Source organism: Phalacrocorax carbo, chromosome 2 (genome assembly GCF_963921805.1).
Source record: "Phalacrocorax carbo chromosome 2, bPhaCar2.1, whole genome shotgun sequence".
NCBI lineage: Eukaryota > Metazoa > Chordata > Aves > Suliformes > Phalacrocoracidae > Phalacrocorax > Phalacrocorax carbo.
Window position 1 is genome coordinate 152,763,665 of NC_087514.1, and position 20,033 is coordinate 152,783,697.

Below are 20,033 nucleotides of genomic sequence, written 5' to 3' on the forward strand. Positions count from 1 at the left end.
CATTCTCACCAAAAGCAAATACACCATACAACAGCCCATCCAGTGACAGGTAAGGCCACTATATAATTTTACCAAGTCTCTGCATGTTATCAATTTTACAGTCAAAGCTGTGTCACTGCTCCAAGTACTGTCCTTTAGACCAGAATCATATGATAGAGAGTTCAAAACTTGAATTCATTATTTCACATTATAATGCTTTGCTTTGCTTGCCTGAAGGTATACAAATAACATTATATTTGTAAAACAGCAGGAGATGGAGATTGTGTTGACGGAGATACATTTATCCCATTGAGACTGCTAAAAAGGTGTGGGTTTTTTTCTTTTTTAATTGATTAGTTTGTCTTCACATCTTTGCTACAAGCTGTACAAATTCTTTAGCATCTAAAGATGATTAGTCCTTACCTAGTCTGAGGACTAAAAGCCAATAAAAACACAGAGGCAGATCCTTAACGATGGGAGTTACCCTTAGCCTAAAGTCAATGAATTACTGATAACTTCCGTGGGTTAGTTCCCTCCAACTGAAATAATATATGGAACTGAAATTCTGCTTAGCTTTTCAAAAGAGGATTATAAATATACTCTAAGTATCCTTCCTTCAGGAGCAGAGTATTTTTTCAGTCAATGTTTGTCTATCCTCATGCCAAATCAGATAATTTAGAGAGAGTATCTATTTTCCTTATAGTCATTTACTAGCAAGTAAAATAGGATTGTAGTCCTACACATGTTGCAATACTACTGCTTTCAGGAATCTTGAAAATCTCTCAAAAAAATAAACACCAGCTCACACTTGCAGCTAAAAACTATTTTTTTTTTATGTATAGCACACAGGAAATTTTTGGCCCTTTCTTAAATCAATACTTCATTCCATCAGCATGAGTATTTCCTTTTTCTATTTACTGTATTGATATTTCTCTGGCCTGGCACAGTAGCAGTCTAACATAAAATATGGACTGTGGTATCAATTGCCTTACAATTATCCTTCATGACTTTATTTCTTGTAAATGTATGACAGGCTTTGCTAGAAAATTCAAGTCTCAGTATAACTGTGATACATAGTAGTTTTCAAAAGCTTTGTGGGAGAGCAGTCTTTTCCCAGACATATCAAAATTAAGCTTTCTTAATTGATGACAACTTCTTTTTAGAGACTTTACAGTAAAAAACAAGTCTCCCATTTCAAGACATTAAAGCTTGAATTCAACCAGCACAAGATAACCTTGTAAAAATATGCCTGGCACAAGCAACCAGCCAAACAAATCACTCTCATAAATTAGTTTACCCTGCCACAAATGAGTAAGAACTTTGTGTCTTTCAGCAAATAAAAAAATCCCGTCTTCCTGTGTGGTTAACCACAGAGCAAACTAGAAACTTCCTCAGTCTCTTGCTTAGAAAGGGACAGTGGAAGTCAGTCACTGCTTTGTACAACTGTCCCTTAGCAGAGCCGTAAAAGGCAGGGAACAGCGTACAAATTGATTTTTTCCTGTTGCTTCTCTTATTCAATTCTTCTCTTGTGGTGACAGATCTGGCACAGTTCTTATAAGCCAAAACAACTACTACTTCTTGTTCAAAGTGGTGGAAAGGTATAACAACAAAATCAAAATCTGACAAAGAAAAAACAGAAGATCATTTTATGCACAAAAACCCCCATACAACTGGTACATGAGTTATTGTCATCTAACAATAACTCGCTATCTGACAGACCATCACCTACTCTGAATGAACAGAAATTTCCCATGTAATGAGATGTTTTCTGTACTTCTGTACTTTATAGATAATTCAATTTTTTATCGATTCATGTTTACAATCTTCAATATAAACTTTTTAAAAAGACATTTTTATCTATACTATACAAAAATATCTCTCCACACAACATCCATTACCCATGCACAGGAGTGTTTTGCAAGGGCAAGACAGAAGGAAAAAACATTCATCAAGGTATGTCTTGGTCTTCACTCATTCAAACACTAAGTTTCTGATCTGAATTATGCAGGACAGTCTTATTGCTTAGAGTTATATTGTAACTTCATGTTGTAAAAAGTCTTAAAAACCACAGCATACAGTAGAAGTTAAATTATCTAAGTTAAAAGAGTTAAATTAGACCTCTTCTGGTGCATCTACCCCTAATGCCAAGAATTCTGCCAGGAGTTTACTCCTAACACTATCTGTGCTGACCAGAAGAGTATATTGGTCCCATTTACTGAAATATTTCTGCTGTAGCCCTCTTCTGTAGAAGATTGCCTTCTTCCTGCTAAGACCTATACCAATTCATTTTATACAGAAGGCATCAAAGTCACTCAGAAATTTCTCTGACAGCAGAAGTAAAGTTGGAATGGTAGAGAGATGTTATCAGAATGTAATAAAATACTTTACCAGTGTTGCAATCACACAGAGAGTCATGTTGGTGTTAGGCAGACAGTGAAACATCATAAAAACCAACCAGCCATAACCAAGTCCTTCATTCCTTTCTTTGTTGTTGCTTTTTGGCAAACAGCTATCCCTGTACCGCACAGGTGACAGCACTGGGGCAAGCACTAAGCTAGACCAGGAGCACAGAGACCAGCACTTTTAACACTGCTGGATGAGGTCCTTCTCACAGACAGCTACACATCAAAACCATAAGATGCTGCTGGCTACCTGGAACCCCACCTATGCAGGGGTCTCCATTACTGCTACTGCCAGGCCTAATTCAAAGAGAGCGTGTTTTATAGAGGTGGAGGTGAAAAACACATTGCTGCAGCTTAGACATCAGGATTTACTGAACCAGCTGCAACGCTGGTTGCTATTTAAAATATATACATGTATATTAGGGTTTGTTTTAAATATGCAAATGTTAACCCAGAAAGCTTTACTTCTACTCAGCATGATTTAGCGTTAGCACATGTGCTCCCAACATCCGACTGGAAAAGGTGTGTGTCGCTTTTAGCTTCAACACCACAAAGGAAAATATTTCATGGTATAGAAGCTACCAGGGTCACACAGGGAATTCTCATTTCTTCTAGAGCTGCAGCTGTAAGGCCTCCTGGGACCAGGGCTGACATGCATCATCAGTTACAATTAAATGCTCTAATTAAAAAAAAAAAAAGTTTCTTTCCCAAACATCTTTGGGGACCACAGGCTATGTCAGCTTTATCATGTTTGAAATGGAAATTGATCAATATAACACGAAAACTGCCAAATCACAATATTACCCCTACACTTACCAGCAGCATTTTGCAGTGTTTTTAATGAGGACACATACTCTTACATCTTAAGATCTAGTTCAGCATAGTGTCCCTGTGGGGCTTTGCTGGAGGGTTGGGTGAAAGGGGACAGGAAAAATGAAGCAGTTTTGCTATACTTTTAATTTCAGATGATTTGCAATATATAACAAGCTCCTCATCAAAGACACTGCAGCTTGTAGATAAAATGATGCATTAGCATGATCTGTGTACTTCAATTACTAGCTGTCAGTGCATAAACTCGTTCTCAATTTTTACTCACAGTTGTACCCCTACAGACTCCCAGCATCACTAACCCAACCAGAACATCCTCCACATGGTACGGTGACAGTTCCACATCTGTTATCTCATTTGCCACTAGGCCACTCTCCAGTAGTGAAGGAGTTGAGGTTTTCCCTTTGTTCTGACCTCCTGTATGGCTAATATAAAGTGTGGCAAATTTGGGGTTTGGTTTTTGGGGGTTGTTGGGGGGGGTTGTTTATTTTGGGGGTTTTGTTTTTGTTTTTAATTCTAGATAGCAATAGAACAGGAGTAAAATAGATTTAAGACCTTTTCAACGCAATTCTCTGGAAGGACATCCAAAAATGTAAAACGAGTTTTCACTTTAATTCTTTCTGCAGCAAATTGCCCGCCTCTCGTTCAGGATCTTCACTAAGAGAGACCATTTTGGGCACCAACTTTGGGGTTTTTTTAACCTTTCTTTTTTTTATTGTATACCATGCATTTTGGGAAAGGCTTCTCGCTTGTTTGGGTTTGATTCCTTGTGATGGCCTCAGACAGAGATAAGATTTGTCCATGTTGGTGAGACATGAGACTTCGTTTAATCTTTTGAGGTTATAATTTCATTTGACAGACTTCGGGCAAATTCATGTCTACAGGTGTATTTATTGTTGTTGAATCACTATAAAAGCTGCTCTTCTTTTCTCTTTGTGCTCTATGTTAGACCCTGGACAGTTTGGTGTCACACCAAGACAGGATTCTAAAAGCTGTTATTTAATATAATTAATTAACAAAACATCCATACAATGAATGCAAATACTTCTGTATGATGCAAATATCCATTTATGAACACAATAATATACACATATACCCATTTTCCATGCTGTCCAAAGGTCTAGTAAACAGATTCCTTTTTTGGTTTTTTTTTTTGTTTTTGTTTGGTATGTTTTGTCTGTGGTTGTTTTAACTGGACCTTAAACAAATAAGTGAGGGATGAGACCAGCTGGACCCCCTTTTCCCCCCCCAAAAAAAAAGACTGCACAAATAATCCCTACTTTACAGGGAAAATACATTACCTATGGGAAATGAATTAACCCAATAGATGTATTGAATTAACAGAAATTTGCTTTTAAAAAACCCCTTTTTTACATAGAGGTCAGATTGGGAACTGATCTCTCTACTCATCAAAAGCGTTTTAACAGCAAATTGTACCAAATTTCAACAGTTTACCCCAAAACTAATACTACCAGTCCCTGAGTAAGCAGCTCTTCATAAACTTCCATATGTCTTAAAATTCTGACAGTACTGCTTAGGTGATCTTCCTTTTCCTCTCAGTAGATTCAGTTTATTTTATCATTCTACAGTTTAGTTTCAAAGCTTGCTTTTTTTGAGATGTATTAAAGAACCTGGCACCAGGACCTATGGTAATCCAGATATAGCCCAGCCATCTAATGCATATAAGAAGGAGCTGGTTCCAGTCACCCAGTAACAGGAGTCTTTGACCTTAAGCCATTCTCCAAGGATGAAAAGTTAAAGAGGACTTCCATATTAAAGAATTATCTCAGCTTTGTGCCTCCTCTGAGCTCAGACCTGGAAGTTGGGTCATTTCCAGCAACTGTTATGAACTGGCTTAGGATGCAGAAGATGCAAATATAATAGTCTAATAAAAAACATGCATGCCTTATTTATGATGAAAATAGATGAGAAGAATGACCACTCTGTAGACATTTTGATCTCTTTAGAAAGACTTGTGTAGCACTATACGTAAGGGAGAGGTTTGATTGTACAGCCCTTACAGTTAATGATGATGTGGTTGAGAGCCTCTGGGTGAGGACTAGAGGGTTGTAAACCAAAGAAGATGTTGTAGCGGGTGATTACTACCAATTGCCCAGCCAGTATGTAAGCACCAATGAGTTATTCTATAGGCAATTAGGAGAAATTTCTGGATTCATAGCCCTTGTCCTTATGGGAGATTTCAACTCTCCAGACATCATCTGGGAATATCATACTGCTGTGACAAGCAGGTCTTGGAAATTCCTGAAGTTTGTAGGCAATGACTTCTTGTCACAGGTACTCAGTGAGTCAACTAGGAGAGATGCCCTCTTAGACTTGCTATTTGTGAATAGAGAAGGACTTGTGGGGGGTGCAATGGTAGGTGGCTGTCTTGGCCACAATGATTATGAAATGGTTGAGTTTAAAATTTTCAGTGTAATTAGAAAAAAAGGACAGCAGAGTTGCTAGTCTGGACTTCAGGAGAGCAAACTTGAAGCTATTCAGGGAGCTATTTAGCAGAGTACCCTGGGAATCTGCTTTTGAGGGGTCAGGAGTCCACGAGTGCTGGTCAGTCTTTAAGAATCACCTTTTAGAAACACAGGAGCAGGCAATTCTACCATGTTGTAAGCCAAGCAAGCGGGGCAAAAGAGCAGTGTGGCTGAACAAGGATCTCCTCATGGAGCTCAGGAGGAAAAAGAAACCATTTGATCTCTGGAAGCAAGGTGAGGCTTTGTAGTAAGAGTACAGAGCTGTGTTTTGCTTATGCAGGGAGAAGATGCAAAAGGCCAAAGCTCAATTAGAGTTGAAACTGCCCAGTGTCGTTTCAGATAAGAAGGGGGTTTTAAGTATGTTAGTAGCAAGAGGGGGTCTAAAGAAAACATTGGACCAATACTCGTTGAAGGTGGTCATCTGACTAATATTGATGAAGAAAAAGTGGAGGCAGTCAATGCATTTTTTTGCCTCGGTCTTTAATAATACTGGTACACCTTAGGCTGCCCAGTCTGCTGAGCCAAAGGACCACAAGTCTGGGAACAGTGACCTTTCCATTTGTGGACACTGAAATGATAAGGGACCAGAGCTGTATCAGTTGAATGTTCACAAGTCCATGGGGCCTGATGGGATTCATCCCAGAGTTCTGAAGGAGCTAGCGGATGTTATGTCAGGACCCCTCTCTATCATCAGGTCTTGGGAGTCTGGGGAGCTCCCTGCTGACTGGAAGCCAGCCAACATTATTCCAATCTACAAAAAGGGCACAAGGGAAGACCCAGGGAACTACAGAGCTGTTAGTCTAACCTCAGCTCCTGGAAAAATTATGGAGAAGATTATACTGGGTACTACTGAAAGACATTTAAAGAACAATGGAGTCATCAAGCAGAGTCAACATGGGTTAACAAAATGGAAGTTCCTGTTTAATTTGAAATCCTTCTGTGAGAGGGTTACCTGCCTAGTGGGTAAAGGGAAGGTGGTAGACACAGTTTTTCTGGATTTTACTAAGGCTTTTGACACTGTCCCTCACAGCATCCTTCTGGAAAGTTGTCCAACAGTGGGATGAGTGGGTTCACAGTGTGCTGGGTGAAGAACTGGCTGAAGGACAGAGCTCAAAGGGTTGTAGTGAATGGGTCTACATCTGGCTGGCTACCAGTCACCAGCTCTGTTCCTCAGGGTTCAATTCTAGGGCCAGTTCTGTTCAATAAATTAATCAACATTCTGGATGCAGGAGTTGAATGCATCGTTAGTAAGTTTGATGATACCAAACTGGGAGGTGCTGTTGACTCTCTTGAGGGACTGAGGGATCTAGACAGGCTGAAGCATTGGGCTATGATTAATAAAATGAAATTTAACAAGTTGAAATGCCAGATTCCACACCTAGGATGGAGTAACACCATGCACAAGTATAAATTGGGAGAGGAGCGGCTGGAAAGCAGTCCTGCAGAAAGGGATCTGGGGGTGCTGGTTGACAGCAGGCTCAATACGAGTCAGCAGTGTGCCCTGGCAGTCAAGAAGGCAAACTGCATCCTGGGGTGCATCAAACACAGTATAACCAGCTGGCCAAAAGAGGTGATTATCCCACTGTATTCTGGACTGGTGCAGCCTCACCTTGAATACTGTGTGCAGTTCTGGGCCCCACAGTTTAAGGAGGATAAGGTCCCTGAGTAAGTCCAGAGAAGGCAAAACACAGTGAAAGGGCTGGAAGGAATGTCCTGTGAGTGGCTAAGGACTTTGGGCTTATCTAGTTTGCAGAAAAGGAGGCTGAGGGGCAACCTCATTGCTCTCTACAGCTTCCCGAGGAGGTGAAGTGGAGAAGGAAGTGCTGAGCTCTTCTCCCTGGTGTCCAGTGACAGGACACATGGGAATGGTTCAAAGCTGCACCAAGGGAGGTTTAGACCGGACATTAGAAAGCATTTCTTTACCAAGAAGGTTGTCAAACACTGGAACAGGCTTTCTAGAGAAGTGGTCTATGTCCCAAGCCTGCCAGTGTTTAAGAGGCATTTGGACAATGCCCTTAACAACATGCTTTAACTTTTCGTCAGTCCTGAATTGGTCAGGTAGTTGGACTAGATGATCACTCTAAGTTCCTTCCAACTGAAATAGTCTATTCTATTCAGAAATTACCCTGCCTACAGTGCCAGGAAGGGAATTAATGTATTATGCATTGACAATAGCTCATTAGATGCCTACAAGGAGAAAGACAATTGAAAAGCCAATGTTCTGCTTCAGTTCAGGAATTAAGTTCACCTTACATTCAGGAATTTCCAGAGTTGTCCAATTCCATATCATATATTCCATGTTATCCTTTGATTGACAAGCAAGGCCTGACATTAAAAAAAAAAAGCAGTAACTAGGGGCCATGATGAACAGACAACTTTCTGTGACTGTGGTGTTACATGCAAATATTTAGTGTCAAAGAATAGGGGCTAAATTAAGAATAAACTAAAAAACATGAAACTGCCTATCCAAAACATTCTGTTGATCTCTCTTGTTTACAACGGAAGAATCAAAAATGTCATGATCTCTGCACGTATACATGCAAAGCCAGAAATTACCAGTCAGTGTATATTGTTATTTCACAGACTGAGGGGCAGGAAGGAAGCTGCTGCTTCCATTCACTGTTTACTTATTAATTTCACAATAAGACTTCATAAAAGATAATGCAAAACAACCCAAATAACATATGGCAGTTGATAGTCTGTAATTATAATTCAGAAGCTGAATTTTATTTCTGTAAGCTTCTTAACTAAAAAAGCATGGCTTTCCATAGTTTCATTTTAAAGAAAAATAAATGAACCAGTTATCTTAAAATGTCATGAAGCTACAGTTCTGATTCCTGTACACATTATACTTAGAAACCAGTTTCCCCTTCTACTATTTTTCACTGAAGTGACTTTTTCCACTTTTGCTGTGCCACTTCAAGGGCCTCTATAGAGTTTCTATGTATATAGAGGTTGTGGAATCTCCTCCCCTGGAGACATTCAAACCCCATCTGGACGCATTCCTGTGCCCCCTGCTCTGGGTGTCCCTGCTCAAGCAGGGGGGTTGGACACAATGATCTCCAGAGGTCCCTTCCAACCCCTGCCATTCTGTGATTCTGTGATATTTGGCTATATATGAATCTATACGGCTATCCATATGGCTATTAAATGAAGTAGTTATGCACAATCATGCCATTTTCACCGGATATTTTAGTACCCAAATTTATACAATGCTTTCTGTCAATTTGGATTTCAATGAAATAGCGTTTGTAAAGTTGTGTGCTTATTTTTAGTATCTTCATCCCTTCATTTGATTCCTTGGGAGAGTCAAGAAATTACATTGCAGGAGGGGGAAAAAGCTGATAATGAATTCACTTTAAAAGCATCCTCTGAAGACAGCATTTAACAAACGGAATATTAATATTAGATATATTTGGGGAGCTAAGGGAAACAGGAAACAATAGGGTACAGAAAACTTCACAAGGATCTTCTGTTTTGATCTCAAAATGAAGAGTATCTTATAAACCAGCAAGACTATCCTTTTAAGTGTTCAGTAGATGCTTTCAGGTGGCCATACCACTAAAACAAAAATTTGAAAGGTGCAGCTGACTGTTTGTACATTTAGAAACACACATATGCAATCTTGAAACAAAAAAAGAAGGTGCAGGGTTGAGGTAACTGTACTGTCTTCTCAGACTAACTAAACCGTTTTTTTCCTTTCTTCATTACACTGATAAATGTGTGGAAGAGCAGTGATTTAGGGTCATAAACACGAAGGCAAAGCCCCAACCATGTTGCAAGCGGCTGTTCCTTCGCACGCGGCCAGCCAGCCACTCCTCCCCTCTGCCAGCCCCTACCCACACCACCAGCCTCCTCCGTATTTAACAAAACAGACAGGGGACTCCGCCGGGTTCCCAGTCAAGCATCCATCACCTCATCCAATTTGCAAGTTCATTTCAGACCTTGGCCAGAATCCTTCCTGCAGTTCGCAGGGAAAGGCCCAAATAGGGTCCAGACAGGTGGCTTGCAGCAGTGTGTTTCTCTTTTATCTGAGTTCACAGCAGCACTGTCACCTTCGGCTCCTTGCAGTCTCACAGGCCTTTCCAACATTGAACAGCTTCCCATCATTCTCCATCTTATGGTTTTAGCTTTTGTCCAGATTTCTATTACTTCATATGCTCAGCAGGCAATGCTCTTAAGTTAGACGTCTGTATACAGAAGGTGAAGAGCTCGTTTTTAAAGAGGCAATAAAACTGGGGGCTAGCACAGGATGATCATCCCCTTTCTGTCAGGCTGTGAAACAAAACCAGGCTAAGTGACATCTGTTTCAGCCCCAAATTTAGTCATAACAAAAAAGCCCAGAAGGTGACCAGGCATTCCTGGTTTGAAATCCTGTGCTGACTGGAGGTGAATTTCCCCACTAATTAAAGCTTACCATCTCTTCCCCAGGCATACTACTCCTTTGTACAGATTAGTTCCACATCGGGTTGGATTTTAGTCTGACACTACTTTGCCTTCTTGTCTTCTTGTGTAATTAGGATTCATTGCGAGATGACCTAAGTTCATTTAAAAATACAACAAATAGAGAAAAAAACGCTGAAATAATCACTGTTTAAACCATGCAGACTCATGTCAGAACACTGTAGGGAAGCACAGCCTGCAACTTGTGTTGTACTTTAAACCTTGCTAGCTACACATTCAGCCAAAATCCAAACCTGCTTTGCACCAATACACAACCTTGATAATATGAAAACAAGACAAATACATGAATCTGCAGAAACTCTTGAACCACAAGTGTATACTGTAAATGCAGGGTAAATACACTGTTGTGGGTTACAACTAAATAGACAAAAGCAGGTCAAAACCCAGATCAAAAGTAGGTCGAAAACCAGATCCAAGTATTGCCAATGAAAACATATCTCAAAAAAAAAAATCACTAAACCTGAACATCCAACTTTTTTTTTTTTTCTTTTTTTAAACTTTTTCAATCTTTTATCAAGTTACTGGGTTTTTCACCCTCAAACCCAGGGAGAGCTGCAAGAACAAAGTGTAAAAGAAACAGAGATGAGTATTTAAACATGGGAATTTGCAAAGTACACGTTCACTTAGATGAACGGCAGAAGAAAAGTCAGCCATTCATTACGTCAATTATCCCATACCATGTACTTGACAGCTTTCTGCTTTCAGTGTAGCTTTCACACCTCCCAGAGAGAGGTGCTCTACACCACATTTACTGAAATGAAAAGAAAAATAACCTGTGTACTTTCCATCACTCCATCACCAGTAAGAGACTCACTCATCCAGATCCTCCTTAGCACTCCCAGCTTGTGATGCAGCACCGTGTCCCCTCACCTGTGGACCAGACATTGCTCACCCATCACACAGAAAGATGGATGGGATAGCACAGCACTACAAGAAAAAGACATATTCTTCTTATGCTACTGATGAAGAGCAAAGATTGAGAGTGATCAACAGACTTGCTCAGCCTCAGAGCAGAAGTGGGAAAAAAAACTCAACAGCTCTCAGATCTCTCTAGTATCTTGCACTAATAATGTGTCTCTTCTTGGGGACAGAGAGGATTGATAGATGGGTTTCAACAATTGGACGACTCAGAGCAAAAAGAGGTAAAACAACAAAAGAGATGGGGGGAAAAAAAAAAAAATCACACCTTCACTTTGGATTTGTTGGTTTTGTCGTTGGCTTTTTCCCCGTTTCTTAATGCATCTGGTCACGACTGACTTTTGGATGCAAACAGTTGAATCCTGTCCATGTACACAGTACTCAGAAAAAAGAACAGCACAGCGTCAAGTGGTACATGGTTGGCTGTTACTTCTCTGTGCACCAGGCAGGATTTTTCATTCTATGTTTCTCATTCCCAACCTGCTGCTGCTGCTGCAAAATACTGTATTTGTTTTCAGTTTTTGAAAGTCAGGAACGTTGCATTCTTCCACAGAAATTTTAAATTTTATTGCGTAAAAGATCTGTTAAAAAAGTCAGACTCTTCTCCATGGTATGCAGTGAAAGCACAAGAGGCAATGGACACAAAGCAATACACATAATTCTATCAAAACATAAGAAACAACTTTCTTACTGTAAGGGTGATCAAACACTGGAAGAGATTGCTAGAGGGGTGGTGCAGCCTCCATCCTTGGGGATGCATGTATTCAAAACCTGACTGGACAGACCTGAGCAACCTGATCTAGTTGACCCTGTTTTGACCAGAAAGGTTGGACTAGACAATCTCCAAAGGTACCTTCCAACCTCAGCTGTTCTGTGATTCTGTGAAAGTCATGAATTTTACACACTATCCAGGACAGGAAAAAACACAATCTATATTTATTTTATATTGTACTCTGTTTGGGTACGATTCCTCTAAACTATTTCATCATCACGTGACAAGCTGCCAGCAATGAGTTTCTACCACAGAGAAAGAAAACTGATGCATGTAACTGTTGTTTTTTGAACTTCCATTAATCTCTCTCCTATAACAACATTTTCTGCATTAAAACACTCTATTTCATCACCTGTGGGTAACTCTCTCACATTCTCCCTTCCTCTCAATCTACATGAAATCACATCTGAAATGACAAAAACTGAGACTGTCTCACTGAAAAGAGAAAAGCTCTGCTCAAATAAACATGGATGAAGAAATAACTCATGGCTACTGAATCCTTCAGAACTTCTGTTTAATACACTGTGCTTTTATTTTGAAAGCAGAAAGCTGCATTCATTATGCAGGCTCTTTGCAGTTATTCTATTTCCCCTTAGCTGATTCTGTTGTATTACAGCTCTATACCAATATCGTTCATCGGTACATGCTACCTCCCTTCTGCAGGAGTATAAACCAAAGATGAAGGTTCCCAAGAAGCATCAACACCACTTTGGTCTCTTGTTCCCACAATGATGCCCAGCCTTTTAGTCCACAGTCTTCCCTAGTCAATCACATCAATTTACACTCTGCAATTCAGGCTCCCTGGCTATAAAATTACACTAACACACACAGTTCTAATATAAGGCTCTTCAATCCTCTGAATTATAGTTAAAACCTATTGAAACATGGTGTCTTTGGTGACAGTGATAAAGCAAACTTCACTAAATTGTGTTTTAAAAGACTCAAAGCTAAATGAAACTAATTTTCACTTTAAATCTGATTTTGACACTGACACACCATTATTGTTGAAGCTTCTCATATAATGCACACATGCTTTTCTTCTATCTAGACATACTTCATTAGAGAAATACTTTTTTATTCTGTTTAAAAAGAGGATTAGAAAGCATTGCATCTTTCACATAAATAAAATAAAGCTACAATCCAACAATCTGAAAATTTGTACTCATCAGTCTCAACCCATAGGAACAGTAAAAACACCTGCAAGAAGAGATGGTGGGAAACACAATGCTTTACAGATAAAGGATTTGACACTAGATAAGACTTCGATCACTCCATGTGGTTTCAAATTCTTCCTCTGCAGTTTACAGAGCCCAAAAAGACTAGGTTTCCAAGTAGGAAGAAAGCACATCCTGAAAATAATTATTCCTACAAGGCATGGCTATTTTCAACATCAGAATACACATATGGGCAAATGCATTCAAAAACAAACACACACGAAAACCTGGCTGCTGACTAAATGGCAAAGGTAAAAAGAGGGGGGGAAAAAAACCCATCACTAAAAAATGATGTGCCAGGTACACTCAGCTACGTATTTGCTGTTGGTGATCCACCCTGCAGAGCACACTGCATGCCATTTGCATTGCTCCAGGTGGGTGAACCCAGGAGCGAGGCACAGAAGCCCATACACAATCATTTTTCTCTCTCGAGCTCTCCTTCTTAGTGTACATTTCCACTTCTTTCTGCTGTACCAACGCTGTTCTATCTGATGCAACAATATATGAATCAAATTCAGGAAAGTCACAGTGGGAAGTTTTTCAAAAGCCAGTTAGCCATCGTATATCCCTGCATTAAGGAAGGCAAGTTACTAGATAAGCCTTGCATCTTTCAGAGAAGCAGGATCAAAGCAGATAACTAATTTGTAATGATATGCAATTCCTCATCACAAATTGTACTGCAAATTTAAAAAAAAAAAACCACACTGAAAATATATGGGATAATTAATTCACAGTCACTAAAAGACGCAACGTATCTGGTTGCTGCATTTTGTTCTCCCAATACAGTAACACAAACATCTAAGGGAAAAGAAACCTGACTTTCATTTACGCAGTTCACACCTATTAGGGGCAGCTAGTTAAGCCAATAGGCTTTGGTATTGAATATTAGGAATGTGATTGAAATTAACAGTTTTTCAGAAAACAACAACATCAAAAACCATTTTACTGCAGTGGGAAAAAAGCATACGATTTGCTTCAGCTGCACACAATCTGTTCAGCTGTACAGCTCAACACAATTCAAACAAACTTACAGCTTGCAAATCAGGTATTACTGCAGGCCTTTGAGAAGATGTTTTTACTAAGAGATTTCTTCTTGTTTCATTAGAATGGCTCAAGGAAGCAAGAGACAGGATTAAGTCAAGCTGTGAGTCACTAGGTAATACAGATATGTCTCTCACACACAAAAAAGTATCTGAAAGGGATTTTAATATTCAGTTAAAAAAAAAAAAAAAAAACAAGAATTGAATTTACCTACTAAAGCTGCTGATAATCATGAGCCAATTTTGTGAATACTTGCACAGCTGAGGAGATCTAATCATTTGGTTGAGACCACCCATGGGAACGATACAGAAGGAAGAGGTCAGGAATTACCTAGCCGAGTACAGTTACCAACACTACAATAACTTGTAAATAAAAATAATAATGATAATTCTTCAAATAAATTAGTACTTTGGGACACAGAACATCTGGTTTCAAGATGCTCTTACAGGTGAACAACACAGAAACCAGAAATGATTGAGGTTCCAGTTCTAAGGAGACAGAGTGTATTGTGATATCCTGACGATAAATATGCTTCTTTACAATGAGATGATATGAAAAAACAGATGAGAGAGAATGTCTAACTTAGTGCAAGTGTTTCATACCAAAACATCCTACTTACTGTAGTAGAAATGTGTCTCAAGTTCAACACACATTCAAGATCTTCGTAGGACCTACTCAGGCTCCTCCAAACAAAACTCTGTCCCCTCTCTGGTCATTCTCTTCTTAAGGGCACAGGAGAGCCTCAGGTCCTGTTCCATCTACCCTAAAAACTACAGGTAGCACTACAATTTCTTCAACAGGATCCTTCAAACATCCCACATTTTCTCCTCTTCCCCAGTGCCCTTTTCCCTTTCTGTTTGCCCAGAACTACTGGCATATGTCCTGGCTCCTCACAGCCCTCAGTGCATGGCAGCACTCCCACCCCTTCATTTCATCTCGTCTTGGGCATCTGCCCATTTTCCTGCCGTTCCAAATTCTTCTTACCCAAAATGACACAAAACCAATAAGGAGTCTTCTCTTGCTTCCCCTGAGAAATTAATCCCTTCTGCCAGATACATGCAGTTTCCCTCTGCTAATTCCTCCAAAAATTGGACAGGGTTTCTACCTATCAATTATTTCTCTTTAGAGGTGACGGGCTGAAAGTAATGTCACTTCTTAGAGTCAGTAGGTAGATGAAGCTTTTGGCAACTCTCCCAGAAACCCTTTTCTTGTTTCTGCAAGATACTGCTGGGGCAAAGTTGCTAATCTACAACTGTGCTGCAAATCTCAGCCCAAGAACATATGTTCTTGTGCTGTCAAGAGAGAGAACTGCAGTGAAAACATTACGTATTGCCAACCGCCCACAAAAGATATATGGGTGCTCAAGCCCAATGCACTGAGCAGAAAATTAAGATTGTTCTCATTGCTTTCCTTGAAATGTCTGTGTCATCTATAATCAACGAAACAGTCTGGAACAAAGCACAGCCATCTCTTTTTGTTATCTGAGCAGCTGAAGAAAACAACCTAACATAAGAGAAGTAGTGAGGACTTGTTATAGTTCAAATAACTAAAATAAATTTGTAAAAATGCAGTTTAGTACTTTGGTAAGTGACTGGTGACAGAGACTTCAAAAATGCACCTTTTAGAATAATACTACAAATTAATTGTTGCTAATACTGCGAAAGGAGAATTCTTAATATTCATCCTAAGAGAAATAGGATTCACTGCAAAATCTTGACTTGCATAAGGAAACCAAGATGCTGAAAACACACACAAAAAAAACAAACAGTCTAGCACAAATGAACCCAGGATTACTTCATAATGTATGTTGAACAAGGAATTATTATTCAAGTCCAGTTGTTTACTGCATTTTACCTATTAAAAATAGTGCACTCAGTACTCTGCTCTACTCAAAGGATTGATGTATAGAGTGTGCAAAAAAGGTAAAAGAAATTATCAGCATCTATTGTACTAACTAACCTACGTTACTTCTTTCCAGTCTTCTTGATTTAATGTTCTCTTGTGCCTTGCTTCCCATCACTACATGAGATCACATGCATTCCTTTCCAGTTTGGTCACTGTGCTCCACTAGACATAAAATATATTCACAAAAATCAAGAGTAAGTACATGCTGAACAACTAATGATGCAAGAGGACTAACGTGAAAGGTTGGCTGTTGTTCCATTCTCTCCAATTTCTGCTAACTTCAGACACTCAAAGAAATCTGATTATTCTATGTATGGCCCTCCGCATCTATGTTTGTGGAGTAATGAAGTGCAGTCTCATTATGGTTTCAGAAAAACTAACTGAAAACGTTAACAGTTCAAATGGATTAGATTATCATTTTTCTTTTCCAAATCAGAATAATAAAAAAGGTATTTTTCAAAATATCATGCACTTCTGTGCCACACCAGTACAAGTGACAGAAACTATACCATTACCTACCTGAAATCCCAATGAAGCAGAGACCTAACGATACCATGTTAACCTGACACCTCTGTAAGAATGTGGATCTCAAGGCCTATGAGCACTGCTTTTATAGATGTTTTTGAAATTAACAAAAGCCCACCCAAGATAGCTGAGTTCATTAGCAGCATGTAAAGACTTTTTTATTTGGGGTGGGGAGTCCTGGCTGCAGACTCTTAGTTTGTGTTTATACTACACAAAACTAATTAGAGAAAAAGAATAGCTATAATAAGCTGCATATTTTCCAACAGAATTTTGTGCTCTGCAGTCAGAACGGTAACCAAACGTGCAACTTTCTTTAAAAATTACTCATTTCTATTGGAAAATGCGCAAGTGCCTTTCCTTCTGAGTTTGTTTGCCAGTTACCATCACAATTACGGGCAATGTTGAGGGCTGTACAACAGGAAGTATTTCTTCCAATTTTATTTTCAGTAATGCACTGAGAAGAGCGCTTCCCGCTGACTCTTACAGCTAATAACACAATTAATGTAGAGATACTGAAATCATTTTGAAAAAATACTCACTCTGTGTTTCACTGTTTTAGTTTTAAGAATGTTATCAAGGAGAGACAGCATTTGCAATTTGTGTTTTGCATTACTGGACTGGTGCCTCAGAAAGTGAAAACTAGCAGTGCTATGTCAGAGAGACAGACCAGCCCAGCTGTGGGCATGCAGATTATTCATTGACATTAGGACTTCTATGGAGATCAGTAAAAATCATTATAGACATGACCTATTTGCATTCAAAGAAAACACGTGACAGCATTTAGGTCCTGCTTTACAAAGTAATGAGTAATCAGAGCTTCAACTACAGTTAATGGCAAAATCAAGTTTTTCGAACCCCTGCTGTGGGCATCACTGAGAGTCTCCTGAGGGCGACACGTGTGCGACTCAGACACTCCTCTGCTGCTGCTGATGTTTGGTGGATAAAGAGAACACAAGTTTAAACTAGGAGGAAGTGACAGAACAACAATTCAAGACTCATGCACTTTTGTCATCAATTGGATAAAGATGGGGAAAGAAATATACCTTTCTTTCATGAGCACTGGGTACACCAGGGGTGTTCTGCTTGAGAAAGCCTGCTGTCGTGGACCACCTTGTAGGGTTTTTCCGTGAAGGCTCTTCTGAAGAAAAATTTGTGTCACTTACAGAGGTTGAGAGGCCAATCAGTGCAGGGTCACTACTACGTCGGACATGAAGAGGCATATCTGAAGAATAAAACAGACAGTAAACAAACACTGACTAGATTTAAAATGTTTTTCACATTAAAAAAAATATTTTTTCAAGCTCTGGATGGGTGGTTTTCACAAATGTGGTTTCACAGAGTAAGGAGTTTTTGACCTCAGCATAGTTCCTCAAGGACAAGGTCTGCTTTCTCAAAATCACAGCCGTGCCGCTGGCCACATGAGGAGCCAGATGAGGCCAAACCAAGCTCTTTGAACCTAGCACAGCTTGTTGGCTTTACAGTTACAAACACAGCATTGCTACTGTTCATCGGTGGTTGTGTAAAATTAAAAAAAAAAGTATATGTTTGAAAAACTAAGAGGCTACGGTGACTTCCAGGTATTTTAAAGAGCAATTAGACAAAGGCCAACATTCAATAGCCTAGTGACAATGAAGGGGTGGGCTAGGACAACGCGTCCCCCACCCCTCTGCCATGGCTGTGGCATGGGCGCTGCCGGCACCCCATGCTTGCAAGAAGCTGCACAAGAGCTTCTTTGCAGCAAAAGGCAGCCTCCTCGCTTTCTAAAATATTCTCTCCAGTTCTTTCTCGAAACTTATGGAAGTGACTATTCTCCATTCTGCATTCTTCCTTTGCATCTTCTTGACAGCTGAAACAAGATCTGTGCTGATTTACCCTGATTCCCTTCGCTTTCCAGCTGGCATGACTGACAGGAGAAAAATATTTTGTTAGTAATAAACGATGCAGCAGCCAGGTAGACTGATTGGAAAGAGATAGGGTTTTTTAATATATGTAGAGGTCAAATCCATTCTGGAAACTTTGATGGCACATTAGAGTTAGTTTCTCTTGAAATACAACTTAATTTTTTCCAATTTCATTTATTATCCTACAAAAAATATCCACACATCTATTGTCTCCTTGCCCAAACAGAGGTTTCATTGCCTGTATTTGTGACCTCTTAACACTCTCCCACTCGGCATCGGAACAGAGGGGACATGATTTATCAGTTGTATTTCTCTTTACTGCTGCACTGGGAACCTTGAATGCAAAGCAGAAAAGGAAAAGGTGAAAGCTACGACACGTAAGCAGCAGAGTCACAGGGAAAGGCACACTGAGCAACACCTGACAATGAAAGCCAAGCCATTTTTTAACACACTGATGAAACAGTTCCCGAGGAAGCTGAAGGTGCACGTCTCTCAATACTAGCAAGAAAACACAACGACAGGAGTTTAAGTGACTAGTCTTAAGTTTTACAATAGCTTTATGTTAAGACTACATACAACGGTATTAAAATATAGAGTCTTATTTTGCATGGCATTATAAAGAGAGTGAGAAACACAGTAAGTCATGTCATAGAAAATGTGTGAGAAGTTTCTTTTTTTATTATTTTTAACAACTAAGACTTGTGCTGCTGAGGTACACAGAAGTGTTACAGGACTAAACACCAAACAGTTATTCTATTTCATGTCCACCCTGGTATACAAGAATAAGAGAATTAATTTATGTAAACATAAATTAATTACACAATTGCTGTTCTATTTCTCTTTCCTTTGAAAAGTCTTTTTGGTATTATTTTCATAACAAAGATAATAATAAAATTTAGTTTCTAGCAAAAAAATTGTTTTCCTTTATAAATATGTACATATATACATATTTATATATGTGTGTATAAGAGAACTAGAAGTAATTAAAAGACTACTTCAAAAAAAGGACACTTACACAGAAAATTAACTATGGTCTGATTTAACTCTACTTTGATTTTTGATTACTCAGTATATACTCATAAACTCAGAGGGTTTTTCTCTGATTGCTTTGTCTTCAACTACTTCAAGTTTCATAAAGTAGATGAAGGTAAAGCCTCTCATTTCCCCCTAGATGGCAAACGTAATAAAAGTACACTACCAAATCGCAAGAGGTCTCTGTAACAAAGGTGGCGCAGCTGCAGTCCCAGCCACGGCCCCACAGAGTGTAATGAAGTGACCCATTAACAGCGGTGCCTGTGCTGCTGGCTTAGCCCTGAACATACACTCTCATTTATTAGATTAGCCTGGGCAAGAAAGTGGCTCTGTAGTATGTAGTGCCACTTAAGAAAAATACCGATCTGTATTTGCTCCAAGCAGCAGCCCATACACATTATCCCGTTTGCTTAGCTACCCACCCCGCAACAGAGAATTACAATTTTCAAACATGAGTTCACTTGCTCCTTATGCTTGTATATCTATATATAAGTACAGTGATAGAAAAATGTTCTTGTATTTTTACACCCTTTCTTCAAACTACTTGACAAAACAAAAGTTCATTT

General features: G+C 39.4%; 1 protein-coding gene across 14 annotated transcripts in view; it reads right to left on the bottom strand.

Moving 5' to 3' along the window:
- Positions 1-20,033, bottom strand: part of PARD3 (par-3 family cell polarity regulator) — a 464,314-nt gene that overhangs the window by 259,535 nt on the left and 184,746 nt on the right. For all 14 annotated transcript variants that reach the window (XM_064444947.1, XM_064444949.1, XM_064444944.1 and 11 more), the window contains exon 4: positions 17,578-17,756. In XM_064444947.1, coding sequence (XP_064301017.1) covers positions 17,578-17,756 — 179 coding nt within the window. The remainder of the gene's footprint in view (positions 1-17,577; positions 17,757-20,033) is intronic.